The 16650-nt window shown below is 44.2% G+C and overlaps 1 protein-coding gene across 5 annotated transcripts in view; it reads left to right on the top strand.

Annotated features, from left to right (window-relative positions):
* Positions 1 to 16650, top strand: part of PPP4R3B (protein phosphatase 4 regulatory subunit 3B) — a 2189617-nt gene that overhangs the window by 1772846 nt on the left and 400121 nt on the right. For all 5 annotated transcript variants that reach the window (XM_044055224.1, XM_044055233.1, XM_044055261.1 and 2 more), the window contains one exon: positions 197 to 366. In XM_044055224.1, coding sequence (XP_043911159.1) covers positions 197 to 366 — 170 coding nt within the window. The remainder of the gene's footprint in view (positions 1 to 196; positions 367 to 16650) is intronic.

Below are 16650 nucleotides of genomic sequence, written 5' to 3' on the forward strand. Positions count from 1 at the left end.
AAACTGGAGTATAGATGGTTGAACAGATTGTTTTTATGGTTCTTTGTTTCCACAGCTTTTTATGGTTCTTTGTTTCCACAGCTTTTAAAACTGTATTGCTGTAGAGTCCTAGTCTTAGGAATGTCTTCTTTAAAAGTGTTAAATTGTTTACGTGTATAAGTGTTTTTTAAATATTCTATCACTGTTTTTTTTACAGGTGCATTGCGCTTCATGAGGAGGATTATTGGCCTCAAAGATGAATTTTATAATCGTTACATCATTAAGGGAAACCTGTTTGAACCTGTAATTAATGCCCTTGTAGACAATGGAACTAGATACAATCTATTGAATTCTGCTGTTGTTGAACTTTTTGAATTCATAAGAGTGGTAAGTGTTCATTTTAATGGATTGTTATTTTTGTGTAGACTTTTAACCATCTGTTTGTGCACTACTTCACCACTTCCTCATTCAGAAAGTGAAGTCATAGCTTGAGGATCCCTAATTAGTTTGCCTCTCTTTTCATGGCTGTGCTTGTAGTCTGTGTTCTGAGGCATTTGCAATACTGGAGATAGCTTCTTTATACTTTGTGTAGCCACAGTACCCACAGAAGCCTTATTAGAACTCAGAAGTACGATTTTATTCTACTGTAGATTTCATCCTATAAAGTAATATCCCATTTGAACTGACTGTAACTAAAAATCCCTGATTTTATTTTTGTTTGTTTTTTATTTTGTTGTTTTGTGTTAGTCTCGCTAAGCCAAAGGTCTTTCAGAGAAGACCAAGGGAGGTTTTCATACTGACTAGGGGAAGTTTGGCCAGGGCACCAGGGAGCTTCCCATAATCTTCATTAAGTACTGTGGGATGTTTTATGCCATCATAAGCTATGACCCACTAAGGCAGATGAGGCTTTGTTTTAATATGTCATCTGAAGTACGGCACTCAGAAGTATCAGTGGCAGTAATGGAAAATAAATCCAAGCAACGTGGGTGGGAGTAGAACCACAACCTTGAGTTCTATCAGCATCAAAAGCGAGTCAATGTCTTGAACCACTGACCAATACAAGGTTAACCTAAAAAGGAAGTTTTCTTACATAAAGCCTGTAGTGCCAGGATAGGTGAAACTGATTAAAAAATGGGTGTATTTTCTTATTTCAGTATCTTTGTACAGTATGTTTGGATGCTGTTTAGTATGCAGTATGTGTTTTCTCTGTCATGAAAACATGTGTAACCTTGTGATCTTTCTCTGCAAATAAAACAAAAAAAAAGAAAGAAAAGAGAGAGATGAAAGGCAAAAGAGAAATGTATAAAAACTTGTAATTGAAATGGAAAATGAGAGTCTCCAGTTTCTTACGAAGGACCTAATTCTTTGTGTAAAGGTATGTCACCCAAGGATCAAGAGTCAGGAAGATAAGACCCCATAAAATGCAATTACGAGGCCCTTCAAAGAAAATAGTCCAGAGTAAACAAATGGGAAACACTTCCTTTGTTTCAAAGGTCTGAATATGGCAAAACATGTTTACTGTTTAGTCTTCTGTATGTTGTGTAGAGGAAGTAAATGACATAATATGATGTAACACATTTATTTTCTCTGTGAAAAGGAATGATGAGCAAAAATGTGTCTTTAGAACTGAAATATGTGTAAAGGCAGTCAGCCTTGCTTGGGGGATCTTGGTGACCACATCTGTGAATGCTTGGGGTTTGTAATTCTGCAGTGTATAATTTTACTAACTTAGAATAGTTAGGTCCAGTATTTCTTCATTTAGAGATAGCTTGGCCTATTTAGGTTGGAGGATTCCTGAGTGTAAAGTAGAGGATGATTTTTGATAGTTTTGTGTGGGCATTTGAATGGTATGTTACCATCACCAAGTTGAGAAGGGGCTATGGATGTTTCTTCAGGTGTAAAGCAGGGTATGCAGTTTCTAAATTTTGTGAATGCAGGTTTACTTTATGCTGATGTTAAAGAATGTGTCATTGCATGTTTTAAACTGAGCCCTTAAATATACTTAAAGAAATGTAGAGAGCATAAAAGAAAAGAAGATAACAGTAATTGTATATATTGCAGAAATTTGCACTTCTTTTCATAGATTGGTGAGTTGATGAAAATCACCACATTTGAAGTGTTTGGAGATCTTTTGTTGAGGGAGCAAACCCTCCTTACTCTGCTTGAGGACATGAGGATTTGGTTGGCTGACTGGGATGTAATGCTGCTGAGGAGGAAGCGGCACCTCTGCCTGACAAACCAGATGTCCTTCTATTCACATGTTGCAGTATTCATAACAGTAGGGAGGTTGCTGCCTGCAGCGCCGACATCCACACAGTATACCAAAGTCTTGCTTCAGGAGGGGTACGTGTGACGTCATGCACCACGGCCATAAACTGACGTAAGGTATAAAAGTGACGTCTGCACGTACCCTCTTCAGAATTTTTCTGCCGCAGTGAACGTCTGACTTCAGTTCAGAAAGCAGATCACTATTTCAGATGACCGCTACAAACGACTGGTTCAGATAAGTACCCTGTGGGGTTTTCATTGTCTTTTTTTGGTTTTTGCTAATACGTACATGTCCACTAGAAAGGGAAAGTGTGCTTGTGGGAGACAAATTCCTCACAAGGACTTGCGCGATAAGGGTGCATTCAAATTAGGCGAGGCCCACGACCGTACATCCTGCCCTATTTGCAAATCATTAGTTTCAAAAACCCTTCACAGCCATCTGTCCACGCATAAACTTTACTTGGAAAATCAAAGGCTCCGATGTCTCGCCCTCAGTATGGAGGAAGGAGCAGGCCCATCCAAAGAGCTGCCGTGGAAAAGGCCAAGAAAACCAGGCTCAATTCCCATGCTGCGCCTCAGGCATTAAGGGAGATTCTTGAGACTGATGAAAGCCCGGATCTCTTCAGACCCCCGTTTCCTTACTAGGCCAGGGAACCACGATGGGAGCTGGACTGGCGGAAACCTCGAGTACATCCGCTGAGACAAATCAGCCATCAGATCCTGATGGCGTAGGGGAACCAAGACTCATTCAGTCAGAGGGCCCTGCTCTTCTTCCTCCATCCACCCAGACGTCGGCTCCTTCTCTTTCTCTGCTATCTACTCCAATGAAGAGAAAACAAAAAGTAAGACACACAGAAACACAACCAGCCCTAGGTTGGGAAGTTTTCTGGCAAAGCCCATTTAAGGCATTCCAGGCCGCCCTACAAACACAACAGCATCCAACTGATGTTCTTCGTTTTTCACTGTTGCAGTCATCAAATTTGGGTTATCTGCCTGCAGGTAGCCCTCAGCCGGCCTGAATACCAGTCTCTTTGGATTTCTGCGTCTGATGCTATTCCTTCTTCCATGACATCAGGTCGTCAGGGGTATAAAACATGCAGCCGACGCAATTACATCAGTCTTTCTTGCTGTGTGGTGCCCGAAGCAGAAGCAGTTCGCAAGTGCCGGTCGGCCGACTCCTGAAATTTTCATTTTTGAGTTTCAGAACCGAAGTCTTCAACTAAAGCTAAGTACCCCATTGGGGAAACATTTTCTTGCTCCTTTCCGATGTCAGTAAAAGTTAATAATTGCATTATTTGTGGAAAGCAAATACCTCATAAAGATTTTCATTCATACTGTATTCCTTGCCTAGGCCCTGATCACAACGTACCTTGCTGTCGGTTTTGTGCTTTATTTAATCAGCGCAATATCCGTCGTCGGTATATTTGCACCTCGAAATATTTCGGTTCTCGGTTTAATTATCCAGAAATGTCGTCGGTTAGCCATCTGACTTCCGGGATTCCAAAAAAACACAAGGATAAAGACAGAGACAGGCCACGGAGGTCCAAAACTGCTGACGATGCTTCTCCTAAGCCAGTCGCCAGTTCGCCGGTACTCAGTGAGATGCTTTACAGCCCCTGATACCTGCTACTTCTGATTCGCAGGCCTCTACTGAGACCCATTCGGAGTCCGGTATGCCGCGAGATGCTTCAACTATGGAACCTGCAGATGTCTCTACCTTGGATGGGTCCGGAGCCGCTGTGCAGGCACCGGCTTCTGAGGGTGTATTCAGGCCTACAGACGTGCATATTAAACCGACGCCTCCTTCTTCTTTTAGTCCTAAATCTCGAACCATGCCTAAAAAAAACGCTTCCAGGCCGCATGCTCAGGCCTCTATGCCTAAGAAAAACAAATGATAAGAGTAGCTGAAGATCTTATAACTCTAATCTGGGGAAGCCAGCATCCCCCTTCTAAGAGACCTAGGACTGAAGTTGTTTATGAATCTTCTGACCAGGATTCTGATTTTTCTGATTATCTGGATTTGCACTTATCTACTTATGAAGATTCTGATGCAAGGACTCTGTCCTCTCTGCTTTCCCTCCAGATGATTTTTCTTTTGGTGAAACCTTACATAATCTAAGGGAGCATTTCCACTGGGAAAGCCAGGATTTTTCTGATTCAAAAAAGAGGCTTAGGGATTTCTTACTCCTGCCACAGCATAGGCCTTTAGCTATTCCTCCAGTACTAGACATTGTTGATGATGCTTTTTCGGAATCTAGTTTGGCCCCTGATTCCTTGCCTCCTGCTCCCAGAAAACCTGACAGATATTGCAGGATTCCTGTTTCACACAAGTTCTTTTTTAAAAATCCTATTGCAGATCCAGAGACTATTTCACAGGGACCCAAGGGCATTAAGGCTTCTACTGCTAAAAATCCTACCCTTCTGATAGAGACTCCAGAGTGCTGGATAGATGGGGTAAGAAGGTTTACACTTCTGCAACCTTGGCCATTAGGGCTTTAAACTGCCAGTTCCATATGTTAAAGTATCAACAACATGTTATTGGATTGCTTAAACAGAAAATGATGTTGATTCCTGACTGTGCGGAAAATAAAGAATTACAGGATTTTAATGCATTCTGCTGAGCAGGTTGGAAAACGTACTTTGCAATGTGGATTTGATTCTTTAGAGGCCTCTTGCAGGGCTGCTGCTACTGGTTCTGTGCTCAGAAGGCATGCTTGGCTTAAGGAGCAATCTTTACCTGATCATGTTAAAGCTAAATTGTTGGATGCTCCCTTAAATCAGAACCACCTGTTTGGCAGCAAGGCTGAGGAAGTTCTGAAAAAGATGGAAGATAAAGCTAAATCTCTGCAAACTGTTAAAGATTTCTTATAAGTTCAGCCTTCTAGGTTTAGTAGGCACAGGCCTCTAAGAATTGGTCCTTTCCAGCCTCTTCAAGATCTTCTCAAGCCAAACCCAGACATAGCAGAAACCCCAGGTTTCAATCCCAGGGGACACACAAGACTAAGCAGTGGGGGGTTTCCGCACCCAAATCAGGGAGTAGTAAGACTCCCCCTATGGAAAACAGTCTCCATGACTTGCTTCTAAAACTTCCAAGCACTTCCCAACTGAATGCTCCTTTAGGCGGAAAGATTGGTTTGCAGGCCAAAAACTGGGAACTCATTACCCAGGACAAATGGGTTTTAAACAGTGTCCCAAGGATACATTTTTCACTTCCACACCTTACCAACACCAAGCAGGTGGCCAGATCTACCCCCAAATCAGTGGGCAGAGGCCCAAAATCAAGTACCCCCTCTCTTAAGCATGGGGGCTATTCAGTTGGTACCAGAAGAGGAAAAGGGGCAAGGGTTCTATTCGAGACTTTTCTTGGTACCCAGAAAAGGCAATACACTGCGTCCTATCCTGGACCCTTCTACTCTAAATACTTTTCTGGTGATTCCAAAATTCAAGATGCTGACTCTTCGCCAGCTGCTTCCTATGCTAGGCAAAGATGCATGGTTGGCAACACTAGACTTAAAAGAAACATACCTGCACATCCCTATTAGGGAGTCTTGCAGAAAATACCTACGCTTCAAAGCAGGCTACATGCACTATCAGTTCTCTGCACTGCCCTTTGGCTTATCTACTGCACCCAGGGTATTCACAAAGTGCCTAGCACCAGTCATTGCATTCTGCAGGCAAAGAAATATTCAAATACACCCATATCTGGACGATTGTCTAATTCAGGCAGAAAGCCAGGACATACTTTTGAATCATCTGGCCTTTGTTCAGAGGGTACTGACTTGTCTGGGGTACACCATAAGCAAAAATAAACCACAACTGGTACCCTGTCAACAAATTATATTCCTGGGAGCAAGCTTGAATACAACTTCCCAGATGGCTTTCCTCACTCCAGAGAAACAGATTCATTTGACAACCTACTTCAAACAAGTGGCCACAAAAACCCAGTTATCTGCAAAGCAAATACTGCAAGCCTTGGGGTTCATGGCCTCCAGCATTCTTCTAATTCCATATGCAAGGCTGCATATGAGGAAACTGCAAGGTATCTCAAAAGCCTATGGTGTCAACATTCACAGGATCTAGAGGCAGTGATTCCTATCATACCTTGCCTTTTGTCCCTTTGGTGGGCGGAGGCCTGTCACCAAAACAGGGGACTACCATTCACACTACCCCCTGCCGCCCAAACATTAACAACAGACGCATCAGACTATGCATGGGGGGCCCACCAGGCAGGGAAGTGCATTCAGGGCAAATGGAACCCAAGTCAGATGCACCTGCATATCAATCAAAAAGAAATGTTAGCTGTACAGAATGCTCTGACAGACTTCAAGGACCACATTCTTCCAGGACAATTAATGATAAAGACGGACAACACCACTGTTATGTGGTACATAAACAAGCAGGGGGGTACACATTCTTACCCCCTCTGCAGACTAGCCATGGCATTGTGGAACACAGCCCTGAGTTATCTGGTACATTTACAAGCTCAATTCCTGCCAGGAAAACTAAATACACTGGCAAGCGAACTAAGCAGAAACCTCATGGACCCACACGAGTGGAAACTGAAACCAAGGATTTTCAACATGTTGACAAGCAAATGGCAGAACCCAGATATAGACCTGTTTGCCTCCCCCCAAAACTACCAGTTGGACAAATTCTGCACAAGGGCTCCCCACAAACAAGCTTGGAAAGTGGATGCTCTGTCCTTCAGTTGGAAAAACCTATCAGTTTGTCTTTCTTCATCTGCCTCTGCTCTCCAAAGTACTATTAAAGATCAAACAAGACAAACTAAGGACGAGTTTGATTGCACCAGACTGGCCACGCCAACACTGGTTCCCCCTCTTGCGCAGTGTGTCACTGTGGGCCCCATGGCACCTACCTCAGACTTCTACTCTGTTGTCTCAGCAGGAGAACCAAATTCTGCATCCTCATCTTCTAACACTGAATTTAGCAGCCTGGCTAATTTCATAATTTCTCCTTTACCATCCCTCAGTAAATCAATGATGGATATCATTTTATAGGCAAGGAGGCCTAGTACCAGAAAGTCTTACGCTGAAAAATGGAAAAAAAATCTGTGCCTGGAACCAGTCTTAAGGGATGAACACAACAGTGCCCAATTTACCTCAGATCTTAGAATACTTAACTGAGATGCTTCATAAGGGCCTGTCTTTCTCCTCCATCAAAATTCACCCCTCAGCCATCTCAGCTCATTATAACACAGAACAACCCTTCTTCTTTCATCCACTGCTTAAGCAGATGTTCTTCATGTTTCACTGTTGCAGTCATCACATTTGGGTAATCTGCCTGAATATCAAAGTCTTGGGTCCTGCGTCGGTTGCTGTGTCCTCTTCCATGACATCAGGTTGTCAGGGGTGTAAAACATGCAGCCGACACTATTTTATTCAGTCTTTCTTGCCGCGCGGTGCCTGAAGCAGAAGCAGTTCGCAAGTGCCGGTCGGCCGACTCCTGAAATTTTCATATTCGAGTTTCAGAACCGAAGTCTTCAATTAAAGCTAAGTACCCCGTTGGGGAAACTTTTTCTTGCTCCTTACCGATGTCGGTTGTTGTTGTGTCTTTCGGCTTTTCCCGGTTAGGGGTCGCCATAGCGGAGCTCCGGTCTGCTAATGAGTGGCAGTTGATTTTTACTTGCCGAGTTGCCAGCCCTGACGCACAACCTTTAATGAAGGTATGCCCATTCACGTATGTCTCCACGCAGAAGACGCTCTAGCTGAGAATCGAACCGGACAGCGTCTTACTGTGAGGCGACAACGCTACACCACTACCGCGTAGTCCTTACCGATGTCAGTAAAAGTTAATAATTGCATTACTTGTGGGAAGCAAATACCTCATAAGGATTTTCATTTGTACTGTATTCCTTGCCTAGGACATGATCATAACGTGACTTACTGTCAGTTTTGTGCTAGATTTAGCTAACGCACTATTAAGCTTCGGTATATTTTTGCTTCAGAATATTTTGGATCATGATTTAATTACCCCGAAATGTCAGATAGCAATCGGACTACTGGAGTTCGCAAAAAACGCAAAGAAAAAGACAGAGACAGACCGTTGAGGTCCAAAACCGATGACGAAACTTCTCGTAAGCCAGTCGCCGGTACTCAGTGAGGCGCGTTCGCAGCCCCTGATACCCGCTACTTTTGAGTCACAGGCCTCTACCGAGACCCATGTGGAGTCCGGTATGCCGCAAGATTCTCAGAGTATTGTACCGGCGGATGTCTCTCCCTCGGATGAGTCCGGAGCCGCTGAGCAGGCACCGGCTTCTGAGGATGTTTTCAGGCCTCAACATTTCTATATAAAACCGACGCCAGCTTCAAAAACAAAGACAAAAACAACTTCTAAGTCTAAAAAAATGACGCATGAGCCACGTGCTCAGGCCTCTATGCCTAAAAACAGATGATTAAAATGGCTGAGGACTTAATTACCTTGATCAGGGGTTCCCAACCCCCCCCTGCTAAGAGGCCTAGGCAAGACACTGATTATGAATCTTCAGATCAGGTTTCTATTTCTTCTGATCAGGAATTTTCTATACCACCCTTTGAGGATTCAGATGCAGAAGAGTCCATTCCATCTGCATCTCCTCCTGAGGATTATTCTTTTGGAGAAAACTTGCATACATTAAGGGAACAATTTCATTGGGAGAGTCAGGATTTCTCTGAATCAAAAAAGAGGCTTAGGGATTTTCTTCTTCCTCAGCATAGGGCTTTGGCTATACCTCCTGTATTAGACATTGTTGATGTGTTTTCGGAATCTAGCATGGCTCCTGATTCCCTACCTCCGGCTCCTAGCAAGCCAGACAGATATTACAGGGTACCTGACTCCCACAAATTTTTATTCAAAAATCCTGCTGCTGATCCTGACACTATCTCACAGGGTCCCAAAGGTGTAAAGGCCTCCACAGCCAAAAATCCTACCCCCTCTGATAGAGGTTCCAGGGCGCTGGATAGATGGGGAACGAAAGTTTATACGTCTGCAACCTTGGCAATTAGGGCCTTAAACTGCCAGTTTCATATGCTTAAATATCAACAGCATGTTATGGGCTTATTGAAACAGAAAATTATGTTGATTTCTGATTGTGTAGAAAATAAAGAATTACAGGAATTATTGCATGCAGCAGAACAGGTTGGAAAGCATACTTTGCAATGTGGTTTTGATTCCTTGGAGGCCTCTTGCAGGGCCGCAGTTACTGGATCTGTGATTAGAAGGCTTGCCTGGCTCAAAGAGCAAAATCTGCCTGATCATGTTAAGGCTAATTTGTTGGATGCACCTTTACAGCATGATACTTTGGTAATAAGGCAGAAGAGGTTTTAAAGAAAATGGAAGACAAAGCTAAATCTATGCAAACTGTAAAAGATTTCTTACAAGTGCAGCCACCTAGATTAAGTAGACACTGGCCTACTAAAAATTGGTCCTTTCCTGTGTCCAATAGAGCCTCACAAGGCAAATCCATGCGCTCAAAATGCTCTAGATACCAATCACAGAGTTCTTACAGGTCAAAGCAATAGGGTGCCTCTACCTCCAAATCTGGAGGAAAAGTACAGTTTTGTACCTACCATAAATGTAGATGTCCGAACTGGATAGCATCTGCAGTCATAACAAATGGGTTGTCCTGTCGTCAGGCAGCCCTTCGGTCGGCCGGATTCCAAAGTCTGGGTCCGGCTTCGGCTGATGTCGCACTTCACCCGACGTCATCTCTGCTGGTCTTCGGGTATAAAGGCATCAGCCGACGCCATTTTCCTCCGTGTTTCTTGCCCCAGATGCCAGTTGCCCTCTTGGAAGGCTAAATTTTGGATAAATGCCAATGTTTCCAAAAAAGTAGAAGGCAAACACAAAAAATAAGCATGTATGTACATATATACAAACAAATACACCATAAGAGACTCCCCCCCCCCAGCTAGCTATTAGGAAGGTAAATACCCTAGGAGTACCACAGAGGGGAACGAGGGAGGGTAATCCTGACTGCAGATGCTATCCAGTTCGGACATCTACATTTATGGTAGGTACAAAACTGTACTATGTCCTTCATGGATGCATCTGCAGTCATAACAAATGGGTAGAATACCATAGCCAAACTAGGGGAGGAGGAAGAAAAATTATGGTGTAGTTAGGATCCCTTGCAGTACAGCAGTGGCAAACCCTGCTCGGGATCTAGAGTATAGAGGTAAATTATAATGCTTGGCAAATGTATGCACGGAGGTCCAAGTAGCCGCCTCAATAATGTCCTTGGTTGCCACTCCTCGTAAGAAAGCTGTGGTAGTGGCTGTAGCCCTTGTAGAATGAGGTCTTATGTTCTGTGGAATTGGTTTTCCATGGTAGGAGTAACAGAATCTTATGCAATTTCCTATCCATTTGGAGATTGTTTGGAAATTGCTTTTCCTTCCCTTCCTGTTGCATAGGCTACAAAAAGCTGGTCAGTTTTTCTGTTACTTTTGGTTCTGTCCAGGTAGTAGCGTAACTGTCTATGTACATCCAAGGTATGCAGCATTCTTTCCCCTCTGTTTTGTGGATTGGGAAAGAAGGTAGGTAGGTGGATTGCCTGGTTTAAAGACACTCTGGATACCACCTTAGGCATAAATGTAGGATTAGTTCTCATGGACACCCTATCTTGATGGAAGATTAGGAAGGGTTGCACTGCCATTAAGGCCTGTAGTTCCGAAACCCTCCTTGCTGAGGTAATTGCCAGTAGGAAAGCAGTTTTCCATGACAGGTGTTGTAGATCTGCTGTTGCTGCTGGTTCAAACGGAGGGAGTGTCAACTTTTCTAGCACAAAGTTCAAGTCCCATGCTAGTAATGGTGGTTTCCTAGGAGGTTTTACATTCTTGATCCCTCTGAGGAACTGCCTGAGTAGAGGATGTGAAAAGACAGGTGGATCAAAGCTGTATTCTGCTGAAATAGCTGATGCATGTATCTTGATGGAGGAATAGGACAGGCCTGTATGTAGAAGCTCTGCCAAGTACTCCAGAATGTTAGCAATATCTATGTTCGACACATCTTTTCCTCTTTCAGTACTCCAAATGACAAACCTTTTCCATTTTCCTGCATAGTTCCTTCTTGTTGAAGGTCTGCGGGCTTCAAGGATAATGTCTTTAACCCTTTGGGAAAGGTCTGGGTTAGTTGCTGCTATGTGATGTTCCAGGCAGTCAGTTGCAAGGTTTTTAGGTTTGGATGCATGATGTTGTAGTTGTTCTGAGTTAACATCAAAGGCATCAGGGTATTGACCACATTTTCTCCCGAGACATGCTCCTCAGCAATGGGTACCAGTGTTGTCTTGGCCAGTTCGGAGCTATCAGGATTATCCTTGGACGTTCCTCTTTGATTTTCAGTAGTACCTTGTGCATCAAGGGAAGAGGTGGAAATGCATATGCTGTCAGGCCTTTCCAGCTGAAGGATAGAGAGTCCACCTTCCATGCAAGTGGGTGGAATGTCCTTGTGTAGAATTTTTTGAGCTGGTGATTGAGTGGGGAAGCGAATAGATCTATTTGTGGCATTCCCCATTTCTTTGTGATGGCCTTGAAGATGTCCGGGTGTAGCATCGTGAGCATCCGAGGTGGTTCTGCTTAACATGTCTGCTAGGGTGTTCTCTTTTCCCGGTACAAATATTGCCTATAACTGGATGTTGTAGCTGAGAGCCAGATTCCAAAGGTCCAAAGTCATTCTGCATAGGGGGTATGAATGAGTGCCTCCCTGTTTGTTGATGTACCACATGACTGTGGTGTTGTCTGTCCTTATCATCAAATGGCCTTCTTTGAGGAATGGTCTGAATTTTTGGATTGCCAGTTTTACTGCCAGCATTTCTTTTTGGTTTATGTGCAGGTGCAGCTGGTCCTGAGTCCACAATCCTTGTACGCATTTGTCCAGCATTTGCGCCCCCCATCCTAGGTCTGAGGCGTCCGTTGTGATGGTTTGGCTTGCTCGAAAGTTGTGGAAGGGTAAGCCTGGGTTTGACTGGCATGCTTGAGCCCACCATAGGAACTCCTGTTTTAGGCATGGGATTAGTGGTATTTCTGTTTCTAAGCTGTGCCTGTGTTGAGACCATAAATTCTTTAGGTACCACTGTAGCTTTCTCATATGCAGTCTGGCATGTGGGACCAAGATTATGCATGATGCCATGAAGCCCAAGGCCTGCAGAACTTTTCTTGCTGTTAGTTTGTTCTGCTTTGTTAATGCCAAGAAGTAAAGAGGGAGCTCTTTTTGTTTTTCTGCAGTTAGGAATGCCATTTGTTTTACTGTGTCCAATTCCGCCCAAGAATGTTCTTGTTTGGGATGGTATCAGCCTTGACTTTTGTAAATTGACTGTGTATCCCAGGGCTTGTAGCAAGTAAATGACCCTTTGTAAATCTGTTGTCAGCTTGCTTTTGTTGTCCGCTTGTAACAGGCAGTCGTCCAGGTATGGATAAATTTGGATTCCTGTACTCTGCAGTGAGCGATTACTGATGCCAGGCATTTTGTGAATACTCTGGGCGCAGTAGATAAGCCAAAGGGCAATGCTGAGAATTGATAATGCTCTGATCCTGCAAGAAATCTGAGGTATCTTCTGCAATTTGGTCGAATGGGGACGTGCAGGTATGCCTCCTTGAGATCTAGAGTTACCAGCCAACACTCCTTGCCCAGCATGGGAAGAAGTTGCTGTAGGGTCAGCATTTTGAATTTTGGGACAATGATGTATGTGTTTAAGATGGACAGGTCGAGAATAGGTCTCCAACTTTTCTCTTTTCTTGGCACTAGGAAGAGTCTGGAGTAGAATCCTTTGCCCTGTTCTGTTATTGGTACTCTTTCCACAGCTCTCATCTTTGTTAATTCCGCTATCTGCTGCAGAGCTTCTATTTTTTTGATTTGGAGGCAGGTTTGGCATTCCTCTTTTTACTGGTAAGGTGTGGAAGTGGAACCGGTAGCCTTGGTCTATGGTTTGCAAAATCCACTTGTCTTTTGTGATATAGTGCCAATTTTTCGAAAATAAGGCTAACTTTCCGCCTAATGGTGCTGCTATTTGCTCCCTGGTAGGCGGAGTCAGAGCCAAGTCACTGTGATTGTCCTGTTGCAGTGGCAGTGGTTGTGTCTGTGCCTCGGTTATTGCCTTGCCACTGTCGTCCTCTGTAGGCACCTCCTCTGGATTGATTTCTGCCTCTAGAGCGTCTATTCCTGCCCCTTTGGGATCTTGTGGAGTCAGGAAAGGACCAATTTTGGCAGGCCAGTTCCTGCTAAACCTTGGGGCTGAACCTGTAAGAAATCTTTAACTGTTTGTACAGATTTTGCCTTTTCTTCCATTTTCTTCATTACCTGCTGGGCAGGTGTACCAAATAGACTGGCCTTATCCATAGGAGCATCTAATAGCTTTGCTTTAACATGATCCGGTAAGACCTGTTCTTTCAACCATGCATGCCTTCTTATCACTGTGCCAGTCATGGCTGATCTAAATGAAGCCTCCAGTGCATCATAGCCACATTTTAAGGAATGGTTACTAACCTGTTGGATGTTATTCACCATTTCTAATACATATTTCTTATCTAAAGATTCATCAGAGGACAGTTATTTAGTTAACTGATCAAGCATAAACTCTTGGTATTGTATCATGTGAAACTGACAGTTTAAAGCTCTAGCTGAGAGAGTAGCAGAGGTATAAACTTTTTTTCCCCATCTCTCTAAGGACCTGGATTCCCTTTCAGAAGGAATAGGGTTTTTTGCTGTGGTCGAGGCTACTGCCTTAGGCCCCTGGGATATAGTTTCGGGGTCTGCAAGTGGGGCCTTGTATAGGTGGTGATGAGTGTCTGGCACCCTGTAAAATCTATCTGGTTTGGCAGGGGCTGGAGGTAAAGAATCAGGAGCAGTGCAGACATCATTAAATGCATCATCCACAACAGGCAGTACAGGAGGTATAGCTAAGGGCCTATGTTGTGGTAAGTGCAGAAAAGTCCTAAGCCTTTTTCTTGAATCTGAGAAATCTTGTCCCTGCCATTGGAATTGTTCTCTCATGGCATGTAAGGTTTCCCAAAGGAAAATTCCTCTGGTGGAGAGGCAGCTGGAATGGATTCTTCAGCATCGGAATCTTCATAAGTAGAAAAAGGAGCCTCTGGCTGGTCTGTAATGTCTGAGTCATCCGCAGAATCATCAGAGGACACTGGCTCGGGGGCTCTGCTCTAGGTCTCTTTTCTGGGGGCTGAGAGGCCCTGTCTGGGTGAGATTGGGATCCCCTAATTAAGGATATTAAATCTTCTGCCAGAGTAAGCATTTGTGAACTAGAAGTGGGCCTGTGTGAGGGGCTTAACAGGCACTGATTTAGCAGATTTGGCTGCTTTAGCCCTGGCAAAGGCCTTAATAGACATGGCTGCAGGAGGCCTAGCAGCACCACGTGCTGGGGTAGAGACATCCAAAGGGATGGTGTCCGATAAATCACTAGGAACCACAGTTGTAGGCAAAATTTCTGAGGCCGATTCAGGTAAGGTAGCAGGAGCCTCAGTAGTAGTCATGGATTCGCTGAAGATTGACCAGTTTTCTCGGTTCGACGAAACCGAGACACTGCTTGCTTAACCGTGGTTTCGCGAAACCGCGGACCGCGAGTGTCGGTCTTTTCTTTGCGTTTTTAACAATTTGGGTAGTCGGAGGATCCGGCGGCATAATGTACGCAAAATCTGAGCGAAAAACTGTTCAGCAAACTCCGACCGGCCTAAGCGTTCATCGGTTGAAGGAAGCACAGGCCGAACAGGCTGCTACGTCGTGGTCTGGGCCTAAGCAAGGCAGACAGTAAGAGTGGAAATCTTTATGAGGTATTTGTTTCCCACAAGTTAAACAGTTATTGACTTTTTCTGACATCGGCTGAGGCAAGAAAGAGTCCCCAATGGGTACTTAGCTTTTAGAAGTCTTCGAAGTAGTATTCGGTAGTAGTAATCTCTGGATCTGACAGACCGGCACTTGCGAACAGCTTCTGCTTCGGGCGCCACGCGGCAAGAAAGACTGGGGAAAATGGCGTCGGCTGGTGCCTTTATACCCGAAGACCAGCAGAGATGACGTCGGGTGAAGTGCGACATCAGCGGCGGACCCAGACTTTGGAATCCGGCCGACCGAAGGGCTGCCTGACGACAGGACAACCCATTTGTTATGACTGCAGATGCATCCATGAAGGACATCAAAGCACAACCCTACAGTAAGCAGTCTCAATGACTTCCCTCTGCCATTACCAAGCACTTATCTTTTGGCATCCCCATTGGGGGGAAAATTAGCACTTCATGCTCAAAATTGGCAGTTAATTACCCAGGACAAGTGGGTATTAAACATAGTATCCAAGGGGTACACATTTCATTTCCATACTTTGCCAATTCCAAACGGTTGGCCAGATCTGCCACAAAATCAATGGGCAGAGGCTCAGAAACAAGTGACGTCCCTCATGGATATGGGGGCCATTCAACCAGTACCAGAACAGAAAAAAGGACAAGGGTTTTATTCAAGACTGTTTCTGGTACCCAGAAAAGACAATGCCTGGCGTCCAATACTGGACTTATTGATTTTGAACACGTTCTTGGACATCCCAAAATTCAAAATGCTGACTTTGCAACAGCTACTGCCCATGCTGGGCAAGAACGCTTGGTTAGTGACTCTAGACTTAAAAGAGGCATATCTGCATATCCCAATAAGGGAATCGTGCAGAAGATACCTCAGCTTAAGGCAGGTTTTATGCATTACCAATTCTCTGCACTGCCCTTTGGCTTTTTTACTGCGCCCAGGGTCTGTACAGAGTGCCTGGCACCAGTAATTGCATTTTGCAGACAAAGAAGCATACAAATGTATTCTTACTTGGACGACTGTCTCATTCAAGCAGAAAACAAGGACATTCTTCTTCAACATCTGGCGTTTGTAAAAAGGCTTCTAACATGCCTAGGGTACACAATAAACGAAAAGAAATCACAACTGGTACCCTCTCAAAAAATTACATTCCTGGGTGCAAGCTTGAATACAACTGCCCAGATGGCTTACCTTACGCCAGACAAACAAAGGCAACTGACTCTATATACTTCAAACAGCTGGCAACAAAAACCCAATTATCTGCAAGACAAATTCTGCAGGCTTTGGGGTTCATGGCATCCTGCATTCTACTAATTCCATATGCAAGACTGCATATGAAGAAACTTCAATGGTACTTGAAAAGTTTTATGGAGTCAACATTGTCACAGTCTGTAAACAATGATTTCTCTCATCCCCTGCCTACAACAGGAGTTTCTTTGGTGGGCAGAGACATGTCACCAAAACAAGGGTCTGTCATTCACTCTACACCCTGCCATCCAAACCCTAACTACAGACGCATCAGATTATGCTTGGGGGGCCCACCTGACTGGGAGATTCATTCAGGGCATATGGAGCCCAAAACAAATGCATCTGCATATCAACCAGAAAGAGATGCTA

Source organism: Protopterus annectens, chromosome 1.part2 (assembly GCF_019279795.1).
Source record: "Protopterus annectens isolate FY-2018-M chromosome 1.part2, PAN1.0, whole genome shotgun sequence".
NCBI lineage: Eukaryota > Metazoa > Chordata > Ceratodontiformes > Protopteridae > Protopterus > Protopterus annectens.